Raw genomic sequence first — 20,275 nt, 5'->3', positions numbered from 1 at the left:
CATTAGCTGACACTGCTGTAATCCCTTTGTTGCAACTCTTCTGAAGTACCGGTACAGAATACTTTTGGATTAGCTTGCCTGTTCACATCAATACAGAAAAAAACAGTTGTTGGAACAGAATCCATCTGGTGTTAGCTGAATACTTACAAAATTTAGATGTAATTAAAGGAAAAAAAAAAAAAAGGAATTTTCAGACTTACCTATTGCAGAGACAAACTGCTTCTCTTCCATAACCTAATGTTAATTTCTGCTGTACCTTTTCCTACCTGTGCTCCTGCTTTAATGCTATCTACAGCAGTATTTTGGACTGCAGTATGTGTAATTTCCCTGGGTACATGCTCCAACCTGTACAAAGTAAAGAAATCTGTTCTCTCTGTCTTGTCACATTGTTATACCTTTTATTACCTACACTTTTATGAATAGCATTTTTAGTTGCAATAAGTTACTTGCCTTTTCATTATTCTCAAGAAGAAATCTTCAAGTTGAGCAAATGCAATATATTCATCTCAACCTCTGCAGCCCTTTTGGACTGATTTCTCCACTGATAATGCAAAATGTTTAGGAAAGGAAGCAGTGCAGAATTATTAACAGGATAGGGTTTTTTTCATGGTTATTTTCTAATCAGTTTGCGTTTGGAAGCTCATCTTAAAATCAGGGTTAAAATATTAGCTTATTTTCAATCAAAATATTTTATTATGACTTCTGATGATGTTTTCTTCTACATTAACTTCCATTTGATTTGCTGCTGTCATATTTGTGGTAGTTCTCACTGTCATAAGAAATGGGAGTTTTGTAATAGGAGAGGTTAATGGGTATACTGTAACTACTCCTTGTGTGACTGCTGCATACCAGTGGTGATATTGTTACTTTCTTTTAAGCCATAGTTTGGTGATTAAGTGTTGGCACGTGAGTAAGCTAGAATGCAGAAGATAGCAGTCCGAGCAAATACACCTTCTGCCTAAGAGCAGTAAAATGTCTGTCACTGAGACCTAGGAGGAAAAAAATAATTATATGAGTGGAAACCTTGCATTCTTGAGGCTGTTTCCTATTTTTTCTGTATCTTCTCCCATATGATCTTATTTTCTGTCTAAAAATGATTTCAGCATTGACTGTGCTCATTATTTGACTTAAAACTAGGAAATCCAAACCGCTGTTTTTCTCTGTAGTATGGTCCTACCCAGACTGCACAGAAACTCAGATTTATGAAAAGGACTTTCTGTATTTTTTTCTGAAATGAAATAAAGCTCTTGATCTCTTGATAGCCTTGTATATTTATTTGCTGCCAAGTCTCAAATAGGAAAGTGAATTGTGGGCATAAATTGAGTGGACAGTCCGACCCTGAGTGAGTTGATTTAAACAGGTGGATGTAGACAAAAAACAGACAGAGGGAGATCTCACAATGAGTCCCAATAGCAGTAGCATGGTGCAGAGGCTCTGGTGGGAGCTACATAAGGCACCGCACAGCTAGCTGGTCAAGGGCTGCTCTGTGCTGGTGTGGCTTCACCTTCTGTTTTGTGTGTGGTTTGGGGCACCACAGCATAAGAAGGGCGTAAAACTGTTAAATAGCATACAAAGGAGGGCTACAAAGATGGTGAAGGGTCTCAAGGGCAAGACGTATGAGGAGCGGCTGAAGTCCCTTGGTTCCTTCAGCCCAGAGCAGAGCAGGCTGAGGGGAGGCCTCATGGCGGCCTGCAGCTCCCTCACAGGGAGCGGAGGGGCAGGCGCTGAGCTCTGCTCTCTGGGGACAGCGACAGGACCCGAGGGAATGGCATGGAGCTGGGACAGGGGAGGGTCAGGCTGGGGGTTAGGGGAAGGTTCTGCACCCAGAGGTGGTCAGGCACTGGGACAGGCTGCCCAGGGCTGTGGTCATGGCACTGAGCCTGATGGAGTTCAAGGAGCATTTGGACAACGCTGTCAGAGATGTGAATTGCTTTGGGATGATCCTGTGTGGAGCCAGGGGTTGGACTTGATGATCCTTGTGTATCCCTTACAACTCAGGTTATTCAGTGATTCTGTGAATCTATTACACATGGCATGAGATCAAAAAGGAAGGAAGAACTGAGCTGAAGTGAGACTGATCACTTGGAAATAACAGATAATAATAGGTAATAGAGAAACCCAGATTTTTGTTGAAGGCCAAAATTTTCTTGCTCTTCCAGTAGGAGCAGCAAGAGATAGCTATAGGACACAATGTGGTGTTTCCTACTAAGGTACCATTATTCCAAATCCTGAAGGGTTGCTAACCGGGTCTCACATTAATACCTCATCATTGACAAATACATTGAAAGCATGTAAGATGTGGCTCTGTCCTTGTTCAGGTTCTGCCTTGTAAATTATCATGGTCTGGAGGCATCATTTGGAACTTCTTCCTCTCAAACAAGAAACCTGTAGTTCTGATACCACTTGTATTAGTTCCAGAAATGATAAAAATATATATTTATTTATTTTGACACAAGACTGTTAACACTAGAGATCTTTCACTTGGAAATGTCTATTTTTGGTTTAAGAAGATCAGTACTGGAAATAAAACATGTTTTGTTTTGTTTTTATTAATACAAATGATGAAAGTAAGAGGGAATTGTTTATCCAGCAACTGCATTCATTTAATGCTTCTCAAATCATTTCCCTTTCCTTCAGTTTCATTACCATGCTTCTTATTCTTTAAGTATTGTAGGAACATGTTTATTATTCACTTTAATTTCACATGACAATGTGTCATGTAGTTAAATGGATTTTTCCTTTGGTAGGTATGTGGAGTATAATGCTAGCATTGCAGATTAGAAAATGTACATGTCTGTTGCTTGTATTTGTGGTGGCTAAGCTTTCATTCCTATTTAATAGCTTTTGTTCTCAAAGAACATACAAATATTCATAAGAGGAGGAAAAGTGTGTATCTGTGATACATACATCTCTAAGTCATTTTATGAACGCAGTTCAATGAGTAAGTCATCCCAAGTTCTAAACATCTGACTGAAGCTTTGAATCATTTTGTTCCTATAACCATGAAGTAACAGAGGTAAAGCAAGAGGACTTTGACAGTGCTAAAAATAAGGTTAAAAATAAATAAATAAATAATAGGCTGTCCAGTCACCTATAACCTGTCAGGCATAATATGTTACTGAAGTGGTATGGTTTAAATAGTGTGCCACCGTAGTGCAATCAAAGATGCAGACATTCGTGTCAAAAATTGAGTGATGTTCCTAAGTGGACCATTGCAGTAGGAATTTGTACCAAGATCAAAAGATAGCTTCTTCAGATCACATTACCTACTGGGCAGGGAAGATGATGTAGCACTTGAGTACTTTAAGTTACCTCAGGAGCCAAAATCCTCATGAAACCTGTTGTTAGTAATGCAGATAAATTATTGCAGGTTGGTGGCAGCATCTTGACTTGGGACTTCAGACCACTGTCCTCTGATTGAGGTGGAAGAATCTGGTCTGTTAATTCAAAGTCATTACAAGGCAATAAACACCTGTGTTTTTAAAGTGTCTAAAAGTGAATTCAAAGTTATGCTTTGTTTACATGCTACTATGTCTGTTGTGGTTTTTGTTTGTTTGTTTGTTGTGTTTCTCAGATGACCTTAAAAAAAATAAGGAAATAACAACATTAATGTTTTTTAGCTAGAAAATTAGAATGTTGTTTTAAGGCAAGTTTCACATACTGTGTTTCTGTGAATGTTCCTTCACAGTGGAAGCTCTCCTTCACGTGACTTTTGCAGGGATTGCCTATGCCATGAGTATGAGTTTCAACTGAGATATTAAATACACATTGTACCTTTTTGTTGTTGTGCCTGACATATGTGAGCTGCATGCTGCTAGAGGCTTCTATTTTTGTTTTACCTAACATTTTTTTTCCTATAAAATAAAAATAAATATGTAACAGCTGAGATCTGATCAAAGATCTGATTGTATTTCAGCGTTTATTTAATGTATAGTAACTATTCTCCCTGGGGAATGGGAAAAAAATACTAATAAGAGATTGTTAATTGTATTGTTACATTGACAAGGGCAAATCACATTTGTCTATTGCAACTGTATAAAAATACATATATTATTTCTGCTAAACTGGAAGATATAATGTGTAAGACCTACAGTGAACTGTACACTATAGAGAAAGCAAATCAGATTTTTCTGTCTGTATGAGAAGAGGTGAAACCTCTGATTGATTTTGCAAAAGATGTCTGTCATCACAAATAAATGGTCGTGCTCTAAACAAATTCAGGAAGATTTTAATTTCAGTCATAAGCTTTTAGGAGTGGTACATCCTTTGGTCAGGGGGTGTACTTCTGTTTACCCTGAGTAATTAGAATAATAATTCATGCTGTAAGGATCACATTTCTGTAACATAAATTTTGTTTGAATGAATCTTACTTCAGCCATGCTTAAGATTAAATAAGTTTTCTTGAAATTACGCTGACCTTTGAGTACTTGCTCTTTGTCTATCCTGTGCTCTGCCAGTCTGGTTTTATCATTCCTTGTATTTCACAAGCATAATTAGTATTTGTATAGATGGGTATTTATTAAACAAAGATGATTTATCATGGGCAATACTGAAATCTAGTAGTTAAGCTGCCTTTTTCATGGAAGAAATGAGTCTTCAAAAGAAAGATAAAAAACTATGACTGCTATAACCAACATTTTTTTTTAATGGACACTGAATAATTAAAACTTTGTATTCCCTATTGACTCCTGAGTAGAAGATCTCTGAATCCTGTAGCACTTGTGTGCTCACTGTAAATTTGTAATTGGTATCTTCATTCTTAGGATATTAATATTCCATAAGTGCTTTTTAAAGTAATTAGTGTCCTTCTTAGATGAATTGGGTGGATAATTCTTTGTTAGGTGGACAGAAGGACAGAAACTAGGATCATTGATGGAAAAGCTGCATTTTTTAGTGTACGCAATAGTGTAAGTGAATAAGATGAATTACTATTTTTGTTTGTTAAATTAATATAAAATAGCTTGTGGTAAATATTTTCCCTAGTTTTAGTAATAGACTAAAGGGGACTGTCAGTACTCCGGAGCAGACATATTCTTTATGTTTCTTTTTATGAGACTTTTCATATCACAATTTGGAAATATTAAATATGTAAAAAAATAGAAACTGATGCATGTTTTGCTTGGTATACTCAATTAACACATGCTTGAGAACCATCTTCTCAGTTTTTCTTCTACCTTGGTTGTAAAAAAGAAAATGATTTGAGACTGAAAAACTTCATTATAGGGTAACAAAGTGAATGGAGTTGGAAAGAGAGAGTTCTCCAAGAAATGAATCAGGACCAAATGCTTGTAGTAATAATTAAGCTTCTCAGGAATTATGATGTCAAAGTTACTGTGCATCTATGTACTTGTATGAAGTTATCATGGTGTAAATAATTAACTCTTGTTAATTATTTATACATCAGGACATAAGATTGGATTTTCTAAAATGGATTTATTTGCATAATGATTATTCGATGATCAGATATGGGTAAAAATCTAGTGAAGTCCTTTATGTGATAGTCCTTGAAGTTAAGGAAAAGGCAAAACCTTTCATAGTGAAAGTGAAGAAAAGTTCATATTTGTGACCAGGGATGGTACGCAGTCAATGGATTCTACTTTTTTTTTATTATTATTATTATTATTTTTTATAAGGTCTCACCCATAGGCAGTGGAGGCCGAGTTGTCTCAGCTATGGTGAAATGGAGCCTTATGAATTAAAGCGGACTGAAATTGCAGTTGGCTTGTTCTCTATGGCACACAGAAAATCTCTGCAATTTCAGGAGCCACCTCATGAAGGTGCAGGTGTTCCTGTATGAAAATATCTGAAAGAAGGATGGGATTGGCCTTCAGGAGGAGTTTCAGTGAAGGTCCTCCCAATAGGTATTAGGGCCCTGTCCTGATTTACCAACTCTAGTGTCGTGCTTTTAGACATTTGCTTTCTTTCTCTAAAAACTGTAGATGAAATGAAGTGATTCCAAGATTTTCATTAATTTAATTGAATTAAATTTGAATTAATTAAATTGAATTAAAATTGAATAATAATAGAAACACGTGACAGGGGTTTAATTATAGTTCTGAGAATAAATTAATTAAGAATATGCCTTGACCTTATTTCATTATTTTTGCTTCCAGATGTGTGTACATTGCCTTTTTTCTTGCAATGTTGAAAATTTATTTTCTCCCGTATTTATTGGAAGTTTATTGCTTTTTATCTTGTGCTCATTCCCACAATATTCCTCATGTGTGTTGTACAGGAGCAAGCTCTTTTTAACTAATGTGATTTCCAATTAATATTCTTTAAAGCTTGCAGCTTTTCAAAGCACTAGGCTGAACTGGTTCTAAATGTGCATTCAATCGCACATACGTAATGAATCCAAAGGAGACTTTTGATTTGTATTAGGTGCAACTTTTGTAACATTACTGCTTATCCTTAGTAGCGCTGTAGGCTGGGGAAAAAATAAAATAAATAAATAAACTAGCAAAACACACTGCTGTGAAAAATTGCGAAATAAAAATTTCTGTACATGTGGCTCATTTTGCAGCAGTGATTAACTGCCTACTGGGAAGAACTTAATGAATTGTGTTACTTGCTTTTTCTCCTATGACTAAAGGAGAGAGGAGAGTAAGCTTGTTTTTCTGATTTCTTCTGCTTTGCTTTCTCAACAGTCTAAAAAACAAGTGTTTCACAGGAGAAAGCTAACTTTTTTAATATTGTCCAAAAGCAGTAATTTGAAATTAGATTTTAAATTGCAGTGATGAGAATCAGAACTGTGCAGAATCTTTTGATGGGCACAGGCTCTCTTCTATTTCAGGAACAGGCTTCCAAATGGCTTTCTGTTCTGTTCTGAAAGTTATTCTGGACTGTAAGTGAAATGCAATGGTGGAGAAATTAATGCCTGTCGTAGCTATATAGCTGCAACCAAATCAGTTAATTCCCTTGAGTGATAAATTTATTTGGTAGCTCACCATTTTTCTAAAATGCTTTTTTTTTTTTCTTTCTTCTTGATATATGAAGTATAAAAATATTTGTAGATGAAACAGCAGCTGAGTGCTGGTTTTCAGTATTGTTCATCTGCTTTATAATATATTTATGTACAAGCATGAACGCTTTTTGCCTGTTTTTTCTGTTTTCAGTACAAGATTTTAAAATTTGCCTTTAGACTTTCAACGTCTGGTTCCCATATGATGTAGGTAAATCTTCAGCTGAGTTTTTTTGGAGAAGCTGTTTGTTTGACTTCTGCCCTCCTGGAGTCAACCACAGAAATGCTGCACGTAAATATGGAGACATTGCCTCTTCCTTCTCTCATTAGCTCCAGTTAAGGGGGAGCAGTCTCAAGCTCATTACTTGGTCTCACGGTTACATTTACCCTTCTGTTCATTGCTGAATTTTCTTAGGTCAGCATTTATACCATTATGTTAAATAAGATTTAATTAAGGAAAAGAATCTGGTCAACAAGAGGCCAAATATGTTGAAAGGCATGTTACAAAGCCTCAGAAACCAATTAGGTTTATGTATTGGTTTTATTGAGAATGTTTCCTTTCTATCAGATATAATGTTGATTATTATTGCGGTGAAATTTGCCTAGGAGGTATTTTCTCTCTAATTACTCTCCTACGGTTCCTTCTGGAAAGCAGTTTAGTATACTTCTGAACAAACACTTTGAAAACACTTTCTCCTGCAAAATGCTTTTATCTTTCTGTATATCCAAGATCTAATCTAAGCCCTAAACCCGCAAAGTGAACTCCATCTTAGGTGATGTCTACATAGGGAGAAGTGTTGGATTCAGGACAGTCAGCTCATCCCTATGTTTTAGTGTGTAGGTCCTGCAGGGCCAGAGGAGCCTTCTCCCACAGGATCAAGGAACAACCACTGTGGTGGTGGCAAGTTTCCCCACTGAAATGCAGCAGCATCTTTAGGTGTCTGTTTGGCTAAGCCTCCTTAGCAAAGAGAGGCTGCCACCCTGTGTGGAGAATGCTTATTGCCTTTACACAGGGAATGGTGCAGCTTCAGCAAAATATCAGTGTCATAAAATCATATATTCTATAGTTGCATAGTTTGGCTTTTTTGTAAGATTTTAAGCTCATGAGTGAAGGCTGTTTTGTAGTTAGCTGGTTCAGGTAGAATAAACATTTGGGGTATTAGGCTTTGGTGTATCAGGTTCGTTTGAATGGTTTGATAACAAGGAAAACAATTAAAAAGCTGGGATTTGAGTAACAGGAATCCATGACCGGGTATCAGATTATTATTATTTTGTTTGAAGCCCATTCTGAAGGCTTGTAGATTTTTACTGGGTTTGTGTGAGGTTAAGATCAAAAGTAAAATGATTTTAATAAAACGGCAAAGTTATACTTATGAAATTGAACTGAGCTTGTTGATTAAAACACACTTCATAATTTTATTATATATTAAAATCATATTAGCATATTATTAATATTGTACCATTAATGAATCAGTATTAATATAATATTAATGCAATTATATTAATAATGCAATGATGATATTATGTATTAATAGGGATCTATAATTGCTATGTAAAAACATATTATTTTTATTGTTATAATACATACTAAAATTGGGACCCTGTGACACAGAGCTGTGCAGGAGGTCACCTGATCCTGTTCAACAGAACACTTTAGAGGGAAAGGGGTTTTGGCTTCTGCTGTGCCTTCTTTCATGCTCTGCTGCTCAGCACAAAATTCCAGAAAATCCTTTTGTTTCCTTGGTGGGGTGGTGTTTAAAAAAGAATATTGGTTTGACACTTGGGCTCAGTGTGTGTTGTTCAAACACTACACCTAGGGGTTTTCTCAACTATGCAGGGCATTAGTGAAGGATTGCAGGACTGATGCTATATATTTTTTATTTGTTTTTAATTTTGTCTTTCTTTATATGCAACCTTCAAAAAATCTGATGAATCGTTCTTCAGGGAATGTGAAAGGTCTGTGAAGGGCACAGTACTTCTAACTGAATGGTTCTAGTGAGCTCTTGGTTTAAAGCAGATATGTCTCAAAGCAAGGTTCAAGCATCCATTGCACAATGTTACAAAGCCTGAGATTTTGCAATACATTGTAAATGGAAGTAACATTTTATATGCTTCACTAATAAATTTGTTGCATAAAAATGAATTAAAATTAAATTGTTTGACATCTGTGTCCTGAAATATTCATGAGCTATTAATCTCACAACACTGTTTTATATTAATTTCAAACGTCAAGAGAATGTTGTGAAATTTGCAGAATAAAAAGAATTGGTTAAAGACCAGATAATGAGTAGCTCAAGGCAGCAGTGAGGAGAATCACTGGGATGATCTCCCATCACTACAGCTCGTGGGGGATATATGGCTCACATTCCTCTTGCTGATTTGTTTGTGTCCACATTCAAAGAATTTCACAGTTTGAATAAAAATCTTTGCCTTACTAATAAATTGTTACTACTATTTATATAACTAAGGAAAAAGTGATTTGTGCTAGAGTTAAGTTTTTATACCTCTGTGAGACTGTCTCAGTAATGATAAAAGTGAATGACGGCAGCCCTCTTACATGCGAGGTCCCAGTTTCCACTGCTAGATTTTTGAAAGGGATATGTAATTTTAACTAAAGCGTACTGACATCTTGTGGCTGCATAAAACAGTGCAAAGAGCTGTAGTTGTGCCAGAAGATAGCATTGCAGTTTTAATAAAAGACAATCACTGCATTTGCTGATGGATGTAAACACAAATGTCTGGAATATGCAACCCATTAATGGTGAGAAGAAAGACTGTCCCCCATTTTAGCTCATGACAATGTAATTTTGTTCATGTCAGATGTATTGTTGATTTTGAAATAGTCTTGAATCCATTAGACTCAAATATTGTTAGGGCTGACAAACAGCTGGCAGAGAAGTAGAAAGATGAATGCCATCTGAAATTTTTCACTGAGATGAATTCCATGTACATAAATGTGAAATGTTACCAATTGGCATTTTAGGGAAAGTAATTAGTTTGAATTTTCTATCAAAAGTTTTCCTTTCCTTTAAAGTCTTAACTATGTCTTTTGCAATCAAAATGCACAGTAAAAGACTGGCAGCCTTCTTTTGGCCTGCCATGGAGGCCGTGGTTCCCTGAGGACTGGGGCTGGCACAAGCTGTGTGTCTCGTAGCTGTGTGGTTATCTTGAAGCAGGAGCCCACCCAGCTGTGAGCCACCCATGTATCTCACACGGAGAAGTCCCCAGAGCTGCTGCTGTCTGGTCTGGATGCAACTGGCCTTTTCTGCAAGCAAGTGGCTAAAGCCTTGTGGCTCGCCATGTCCCTGTCCTTACCCCAGGTTCACCCCCTTTGCCACATGCAGGTTTTTGGTTGAGGCATGGTGAGTGGAGTCAGATTGTTGGAAATAACATCACAGCATAATAATGTAGCAAATAGGCATGAGATCTGGTGTCAGGAGGAAGCAAATTTGTTTCTAGACAAAGCTGGTTTCAGTTGTTTGCGCTCACACTGACACCCACATGCTCACAAAGGCCATGTGTTGTGCAAGGCTTTGTCCTGTGACCAGGAGGGAAGGGGATGCCAGCTGGCAGGTCCTCATACCTCCCAGGCTCCTAGCAGTGGTGTCACCACTGTGTTTTGCACATGCCATTTGGTACCTTCCGGCAGCTGGTGGTGATCTAACAGTCTGTGTATGTCACCAGGTGTTGAGTTAATGTCTGTTGTCTCCCTGTCTGGCTGTCCTGAGGAGAAGATGGAGATGTGCACCTAGGTGGATTGCTAACTTCTGTGGCCTCAGCATGTCCCGTTCTTGTAGCCTTCCTTCTGCCACTCATTTTTTTGATGCTTTTACACCCATGCCCCATCCGTGGCCCATTCACGGCATTTTTAACATTTCTATTTCAGTTCTTTATGGGGTTACATTTCTGGTCAGTCAACTGTTACTCATATCAGGGAGCTTCAGCCTGTGCTTGCCTGCTGTTACGTGGTTGCTGCAGGAAGCACATGAACTTTGTGGCCTGAATTTAAGGTTAGTTTGCTCATCTTGACTGGTGTAGGAAGCCTTCATGGAAGAGGGAATCCTGGAATCAATAAAGTCAATGAAGAGTTACACTGGTGATGTCTGTGGAGACAGGATTCATTCTTAACATCTGCCCATGCGTTTTCAGAGACTTAGTGTAATTAGATTAATGTATTAAATAAATTAATATTATAATCTATTTGTTCTGATTACATTAAGATAAGATCCTAGTCCTAAAAAGTTCATTATTTTGTTAACTAAAGACTATAGCGGAAAAGCCAGTATTGAGTTTGGATTGCAAACAGAAAGTGATGCAAGTACCCATTCAATATCAGCACAGAGAATTAGCCAAGTAATGACACTGTGTAAAATAAATTGTGATAATAAAAAAGTAATTCTTTCCTCAGCTGATTTTTTTAATTTGACTATCAGTAAAAATTACATTTTTATCTGTATTGTATTGAAAGGACATAATTAACAGTATGTATTTTGTTAACAGGAACCAGTGATCCATACGTCAAGTTCAAACTTGGAGGAAAAGAAGTATTTAGAAGTAAAACAATACATAAGAACCTCAATCCTGTATGGGAAGAAAAAACTTCCATTCTTATAGATAATCTGAGAGAACCTATATATATAAAGGTATTTATGTCTGAGAAATTACAACCAAAGAACTATTGAAGGAAAGTACAGGTTATAATTGCTGCAAAAGTTATTGTGAAGAACTGCATTATTAAAAAAATATATTTTGAGGTGAATTACTTATATTAAATAAACATAATAATTATATGAGAACTTACCTTTTAAAGTTTGGTAGAGGTATTTTAGTTTATTTCGGGCTGTAATTATTTCACGCTTCTTGAGAAGGTCATGCCCTTAAGAGACCTTAAGAGAAGGTCACTGCAAGAAAACTGCACTGTATATTGATGGCATGCCATTTATGTGTAGAAACATTGTATAATTCTGATATGAAGCATAATCTATCCCATTAAAAGCATTTTTTTCCTGACATTAACTTGAGAATTAATCAACATATGTGCCTAATTCTCTCATTTTTTTCTTGTTCATGCCTGAACACAATGGGTTTGCTTATATGTTTTGTAATGCTTTGTGTTTTTTCTTTTTTTTTCTTTATATTTTAACTCTACTCAGTATATCACAGGTGAGGATGATTTTGTCATGACAGAGGCATCATCTATGCCAAAATATCAGATAGCTTGAGTTTAAATCAAAGTGAGGCCAGCAATGCTCAGAGTTAATTGCAGCAGTACCATGAATATTTCTTAGTTATCCATATTAGAAAGGAAACATCCATCCGTGTATGCATTCCATGGAATGGAAAAGCATTTTTCTGGCCCAAATTGTTTATAGTGATCTGTTTCCAAACGGGATTCTTTATTTTGTAAAACAATGTAGATAGAAATTAAATTCTAAAAATGTTACAGGAAAAAATACAGTTTTAGGGTTCTAATTAGAACATACATAGGATACTTTGAGGAAGATTAGAAAATTAAGTCATACCTATAATTTAATTTGTCAGAATACTCAGCTCAGTATAAGTGTTAATCTGAAATAGCTGACAAAAACTGTAACTGACATACAAAATTATAGAATTTTTTAGTAGATAAATGTCACTTAATCAGTCTTTGAGTATGGCTCTGTATTGTAAGTTTTATGTGTTCTGCTCAAATAATTATAATTCTTAACCGGCACTTTCCTGCTCTTATTACTCGTAGGGATTTGTAATGAATAAACACATACTTAGTACTCTAAAACAGAGAAATAGATTCAAAGGCAGATGCTTACCCATAACTACCTATTTTGATTTGTTCATGCCAAATAAACAATTTTTTTTTCCTGGAAAATAGTTGTTAACAGGTATAATACCTGTCTATCCATGTACGTACAAAGCATTGTCTAAATATTGCAGTTTTTATAGCTCTTTCAGATATTTTAAGACATGGCTAAATTATACTAACTCAACTGTAAAGGTCCACTGGACATTTTCTTCTTTGTAATTTGTAGGGTGAGAAAGCAAATCAATTCTGCAAGAATAACAGAGATTTTATCATTCATTTTCCTTTCACGCTAGAATGAAAGTAAGATAGAAAAAATATGACAGTACCTGCTCAGGTACTCAGGTAGATCAGTGCATGTAGTGGATTTGTATATAAAAACATATAGTCAATCCTTTGTGTCCCACAGCAGTGCTGTAGCCACTGAACTATTTATTTGTGGATGATGAGTAGCTTTAACTGCTGGAAAGAGTTTCTGTAATGCAATAGTTGAAGTAGTTATATCAAAATCAAATGCCTTGAGTCCAGGCCTCTCTTCTCAGTTAAATGTTATTATCACTAGCTATTGATGAGTATCAGTCTTACTTAGAGCTGAAGCTATGTTCTAGTCCTTAGAAATTCTCAAGACAATATTTGACAAGAAAATCTAACTTACCTGGAAAATCTGATTTTGAAAATTGACATTTTCCAACTTTATTTTTCTGTAGTTTTATGTCATAACTTTTTTTTGTTGCCATACATCTTTTTTTTTTTTTCTTTTTTTTTCCCTCCCAAAGCCATCCCTGAGTAATTTGTTATTCTTCCTTCTGACTTGAGAAAGTATAATACATCTCAAATCATGATGCAACTCAATGTAATAGCCAGAGATTCTTGTCTGGATTTCAGTAAATTTCTCCAGGTGCTTTCTCTGAGATAGAGAGCTAGCAGGCAGCATTCTCACAGTAGTAGTAAGTGTCACTATTTTCATATGCATATCTATATTAAGTCATCAACTTAGATTACAATATTTCTAAAACTTAAAAACTTGTAAAATCTTCAAAAGCCAGACTAATACTATTTTTTCATTCCTAATACTGTCACAACTGCTGTTAATAACCCACTTTACACAATCATATCACACCTTTCTTTCTAAACTTCATAAAGTTCATAGGGGTGTTAATTCATGTCTAACAAATCAGTGATTCTCCTTGATTTAGTTTTTCTTTTGGTCTTCCTCTCATTGTGCCTATGTTTATAAAAAAAAGCTTTTCTCATTGTGCAACAGGTCTTGTTTTCATATGCAGTCTATTAGCTGTATATGTCTGTGTCTGTACATTATGCATTCTGACTTTTAGATAAGGAGTTTAAAAATTTACTTTGTGGACAGAAAGTTACATGATGCTTGCAATTATTTCTGATTTAACATGTGGGGAACATGTGGCTTAACTCTGTAAAAGGATTTTAAAGAACATGAAGCAGTAAAATTTCAAAAAAAAAAAGATTTCTAATGCTGGAAAATTTTGTCTCCTGTGCATCATAGGTGTTCGACTATGACTTTGGACTTCAAGATGACTTTATTGGATCAGCATTTCTGGATCTCACTTCATTAGAATTAAACAGGTATGGCACAAACAAGCCTTTGGAATAATTCTGTAGGTCTGTCAATTTCATGTTTGTGGAATTGTAAATAGAACCTTATTTTAAAAAAATAATAATGTAAACCTACATCACATAAAACTGGCAGAAGGAGAACATTTAGTTTTAGGGAATGACTGTAACATTAACATTAATAATGTATTAACTGATCATGCAGAAAATTTGTTACATCATCTGTAAGGAGATAAGTTTTATAACCACTTTACTCTTGTTCTTATTTTATTTCTGTCCACAGTATTACCACCTACTGCTTATGTTTATTTTTCTTCTTTATTTTATTTATTTTTTTATTCCATTACCATTTTGGTTGATTTAATTACTTGAGCATGTGTAAGTACTTAACGTGGAGAAACAGCATTTAGTATTTATTTATGAGACTGCAGTACTTAAAGAAATAAATAAGCTAATTTTTTGACATCGTTTTCAAGTAGTTTCATATAAATGCAGATTTCTGTAATTGTAATGGTTCAGAAATGTAATTATCTGAAAGCCTGCAATCAAAACAAACACACGTTTCTCTCTTGCAGGCAAACAGATGTTACTTTGAGTCTGAAGGATCCTCATTATCCAGACCATGATCTGGGAAGTATATTGTTATCAGTTCTGTTGGCTCCTAGAGAAGAACAGCGAGAAGCGGTAATTGCAAATATTTTTACAAGTGTCATCACTCTTGTGACCCCTCTATGGTTAAATGACTTAAAGCACAAGAATAAATGATATATCATGAGATTAATTTGATATTTCCAGGCCTTAGAACAACGCTGAGCAGTGTTTCAGGTATAGTTGAGCATACTTCATCTGGGTTGGGTTCTCACTGAGATGGTAGTGAGTGATCCAGACAGAACATAAACAGTCTGCAATTTCAAATAAAGCCAGTTGCAGGTGAACGGTGGTGATTAATATAGAAGAATATCAAATGAAACATTGGTGAAGAATTTTGGACCTAGTGCTGCCATCTCCAGATAAGATATTTTAATGCTAATCTACACTGAAAAGAAAGAAACTCAAGGAAAAGTAGTGTTTCTACTTTTTGGCTTTTAGTGTTGAATCATTACATGATATTTTTCAACTTTATTAATTGATTTAAATTGATTTTTTTTTTCCGATTTTCCGTGTTTATTGTAATTCCTTCATCAATCTTAGTTTTGTAAATTGTTTAGTTAGTGGAAAGGCTTTCCTGTTTTGTAGATAGATCTTGTTGTGACAAATCGTCTGCTGTTTGGATGTGTTTTGTTTTTAATTTTTCATCTGTTGCTTTTTGACTTAAGTAGTAATAGCACACTTACAGTAGTAATACAAGAGATGAAATCTTCTAAAGAAGTTGTAAAATTATCTGAATTCCTTTCACTTCAGAGAAGGGAAAAGAAGTGTTAATCTGATGAAATTTTTCATTCATATTCTGTGGCCATATTGCAAACAGGGATATGATCAACTTTATAGTTTTTGTAAAAATATATACATTTCTGTAATGCTACAAGACACTGGTGTGACAGATAATCCTGTTACATATCTGACAAATATTGCTGTGTTGTGATACTCTTATTTTTCCAACTTTTTCCCTAGTGCTAATTAAATAACCTAGTAACTCAGTAATTGGAGCTAGGTATTTGGTAATTGGTACAACAAAGGCGCAGAGTTTTGAAAACAAGTTTCTCATCTCTTGATTTTCTTTATGACATTCTGTTAGAAATTACCAAAAATAATGGAAAACAGTAATATTGTACAGGAAGTTTATTTAAACTATATTTAATTTTTTTAATTATATTATTCTTTCTTTAAGCTATACCTTTGTGCAGGCAACTCAGAACAGTTCCTTGCAAATTTTCAACATAAAAGTGTTCATCATTTGACTTGAAAACATACTTGATTACATCATTGTTTTTATGTCTTTGAGTAAAAACAGCATTTCTGAGTCAGATGATAATAGCCCTGTCATTTCAAGTGATTTTGGTATTATCATGCTGTAATCTTAAATTGTGAAGCACAGAATAAATGTGCTTTGGTGTGCGAAACCATTACGTGGGCAGTAGAAGTTTGTTTCCTTTTTTCACCATACAGATAGGATACTTGCTGTGTCTTTCAGTCTTAAGGAAGAATATTATCACAATAATATTCACAAAGAGAGCTTATGAAAATCATTGTTAAAAAAAGTGAAATTAAGACACTACAGTGTGACATGTCTTTCATATGGGTATTTGTTCAGTGAATTTAGGAACTGAATGTGCCATAGGCTTCCTGGACAGCAATTTTTCACATGTCCAACTGACTGATGGTAATAAGAGGAAAAACTGTTTTTGTGCTGTTATGCATTTCATTGTTACCTTTCTATTTAGTAAGTTAATGTTTTTACTTTATCTGAAGTGACCTCTTTTTTTTTGTTATTGTTATTAAGCTGTGGTTTTTTTTGGCACTTTATTCTAAAAATGCCCAAGATTGACAATGCTCTGATTCTTAATCTCGAGTTTTCTATTTATTATTAGAAATCAGTCTTGCCAAGATACGGAACTCACAGCAGTCCTAACAAAGTTACAGTAAAATTAGAGTACTTATGTCACAGCAAAGGAAATATGACCAATAAGCTTAATACTGAATTGATGCATACAAATGTGATACAGGTTTAATAGGTCAAGCCACAACTACCTTTTACAGATTTACCACATGTACTTGTACATTTGTTTATTAGATTTTATTTACTCTCTAAGGAGTAAATATATTGCAAAATATATCACTCGAACTGTCATCCTTGACTGTTTTTAAAAGGTCTTGTATAATAATGAGGATAATTTTTATTGAATTTAACTTTGTTGAGATCAATACATTTTCAAATGCTGTGCTAGACGATCAAAGCTAATTCTTTTCTGCTATAGAAACATGTACTGTATAAAATAGTAATTAAGGAAAGTCCTACAATCCCAATCTATATAGTGTTCCATTTGAATGATTACTGCTTCCCTTCTATTTGATTATCTCTATATAGGTAATAATTCAAATAGTACCTGTTGAAACTTAAAAATAGAAACATGTCAGGATCCTTAAATATGTTTTAATGACTGCTGCAGAGAAAATGTGTTTTCACATTATAACCACTTTTTCCTAAGTCCTTCCAAATTTTCTTAAATCTTGTTGGTTTGATATTCCTATATAACCTACATTTCAAAAGTATATTTTCTTCTGAATAAGTTTCATTTGTTCAATTGATGACAAAACGTATGAACAGTTTAAAGTTATATGAGTGGTGAAAAATGGTTAAATTACAAAGCTGAATAAGTCTGAAATTAACGGATAGCACTTATACATATTTCATGTACTTAAAGTTCCATGTTCTTAAATTATAAGTGTGCCTTAGGACCATTTTTGGGGAAAGAAAAAGAATAGCTTTAATGGAAGATGTATTCGCTTTCCCACATTGCTATAGCATAGAAGTAGCATTGTGTCTGACCTTATATTTTGGCAGCCCTGTAGTCATAATTCAAACATCAGTCCTCTGAACAGTCCTTGCTGTTAGTGACGTATTGTTTGGGAATTTTTGCTGCAGATTAGACTTTCGAAACAGATCATTTAGCTACCTGAATTGGAGCTACTGAGAGTGCTTTGGAGGTCTTATTGATGTGTAGTTAAGGGTTGAATCTTGTGACAATACATTTTTTTGTATAGATAGAGGACAACTCTTAATAGCAAACCATTTTATTGGCATACCAAAATAGTGTAGGTATGTATTACAAGAAGTGTCCTGTCATAGCGAGTAACAGCTATTGACACTGTTAGCACCTGTGCTGTTTGATAAGATATATCAGTTGGAATTTCAGTGGACTAGTGGCAGAAAATTGGGGGCCTTATTGTGTGTTGCTTCCTGCCTGTGAGGGGGAGGTATTATTGCAAATCATTTTAAAAAGAAGCTGTTACTATGAAATAGTAATAGTTGATCATATTTTGGATGGAACTATCCTTTATGAAGCCTTGAGATGTGCAGAGATGTGAGAAATTTGGTATGGTACACAGATGAGCATTTTCTTCCTTCTTTCTGGAAGAAATTCTGACAAAATGCAAATTTTCAGTGTGCCGATAGATAAGATTTTCTTTCTAATTTATAGCTAAAAGGTCCCATTCCCTAAGATCAAAACAAACTCATCTTTAGATTCAGATAACTATTAAGAATATTAACATTTGCATATAACTATGTAAAATTATATTACTAACTGGAAGAGCTGAGAATTTATCACCAAATCCTGTTATACTGTGATAAGCAATGCTTAAGGAGTTTACAGTTTGTGTGCTTCCAGGAGAATAATATTAGACATGGTTTCAATTTAAAACAGGCTTTGTATACTATGTTCATAAATAAGAACACATTGTTTGATTTTCATAGTGTGTTTTCTCCGAAAAAACATGCAGAAGTAGCCTGCAATTGTCTATGAGTAGGGCAGCTGAACAATTTAACATTTCTAGCAAATCTTGTATGGATCTTTGCCTTCGGTGACCTAGTGCTTTTTCTGACAGCATAAAAATTGTAACTTTTCAAGTACTAATCTCATAATATAATAACATTCAAATTATGTACCTAAATAGAGGTCTATTCTTCTGAGTATTGTTGAAAGGAAAAGTCAGATTTGTTCTGACTTTTGAGCATTCATAAATTGTGAATCAAAATCAATGGTTGAATTGTTCTTATACACCACAGAAGTAAGAATGTTTTTAGTATTCATGAATACTAGCACAATTGAGTTGCAGTAGCACTAGTTCCAATAATTCATTTGCATTTGCTTTGTGCTGTTAACAGTACTTGTCCTTTACATTAATATCGCTGTTTGAATTACTTTGCTTTGATAGAACAGACAGTGTAGTTCACTAGTGTAAACGAAGAAGACTTAAAATTAAAAAGTACACAAAAAGTATGTGTATACAAAAATATATTAAAATCTATGAGCTCTACAAAAAATACTTTTATCTCTACTTGTAAAAATATGTTTATGATGCAGTCTCTTCTACCTTTTCCTTAATTTCTCCTTTTGAAGAATGTGATTTTAAAAAAGTCAGAACTAACAAAGAATTGGATTTTCTCTTCAACATGCTTAAATAAAGCTTGTTTTGTTTCTTTAATTCTGACAGTATTTACCTCTAAATACCTGTACATTATGCATGCCCGTGTGTCATTTATATTGCATGCATGCCAATTAAAAATGTGTATGAGATGTCTGCAAATTCTGTGCTTGGTGTTGTAACCATTGGTGCCGTGGTGCATGTTTTGGCTCTTTCTCTAGCAGAGTGCCGTCACAGGTTTTGTCACTGGAGAACTTGCACAGTGTCTGTGAGTTCCCTGGAGCTGCACGTCTGCTGTGTATTCTCTTGTTTATAAGCCTAGGGCTTAAAAACAACTCTTGGCTACAGGGAATCAGAAAGTTGGGGGCTTGATCAGAACAGTGGCCTTGGGGCCAGCAGAGCTTGAGCACTACTGTTTGGCAGCTGCCAATGTCTTGAGTAACATAAAATGGAAAAAAGGAAGCATATGAGTGTTACTTGGATATTGCTCTTTGATGAGAATTAAATTACAAATTACAGCATCTTTTTTTTTTTCCTTAAACAATCAATCCTAAATGATGTTCTGTTTTGTTTTGTTTTTGCTTTTGACTTTTTTGCTTTTTTGTCAATAAAAATATTGACAATATTAATATGCTGTCAATTTCCTCAATTTGCTTACTGTCTTAAATCTTACAGTGTAAAACTGTCAATCTTATAGTGTAAGCTTATTTCTGTCTTTTTAACTTTGCCAAAGGGATTATCATATAATAAAAGAAAGAATGACAGAAGGGGGGTCAGGCATGGAGTATTTTTGTATCACATAGTTCCATGTAGAGTAGACCATCCATCACAACCCACAACCTGTC

General features: G+C 34.9%; 1 protein-coding gene across 14 annotated transcripts in view; it reads left to right on the top strand.

Annotated features, from left to right (window-relative positions):
* MCTP1 (multiple C2 and transmembrane domain containing 1) overlaps positions 1–20,275 on the top strand; it is a 271,275-nt gene that overhangs the window by 102,624 nt on the left and 148,376 nt on the right. For all 14 annotated transcript variants that reach the window (XM_072031696.1, XM_038169782.2, XM_072031693.1 and 11 more), the window contains 3 exons: positions 11,462–11,604; positions 14,278–14,357; positions 14,921–15,029. In XM_072031696.1, coding sequence (XP_071887797.1) covers positions 11,462–11,604; positions 14,278–14,357; positions 14,921–15,029 — 332 coding nt within the window. The remainder of the gene's footprint in view (positions 1–11,461; positions 11,605–14,277; positions 14,358–14,920; positions 15,030–20,275) is intronic.

This window comes from Anas platyrhynchos, chromosome Z (genome assembly GCF_047663525.1).
Source record: "Anas platyrhynchos isolate ZD024472 breed Pekin duck chromosome Z, IASCAAS_PekinDuck_T2T, whole genome shotgun sequence".
Taxonomy (NCBI): Eukaryota; Metazoa; Chordata; class Aves; order Anseriformes; family Anatidae; genus Anas; species Anas platyrhynchos.
This window is presented reverse-complemented; position numbering and strand designations above follow the sequence as displayed.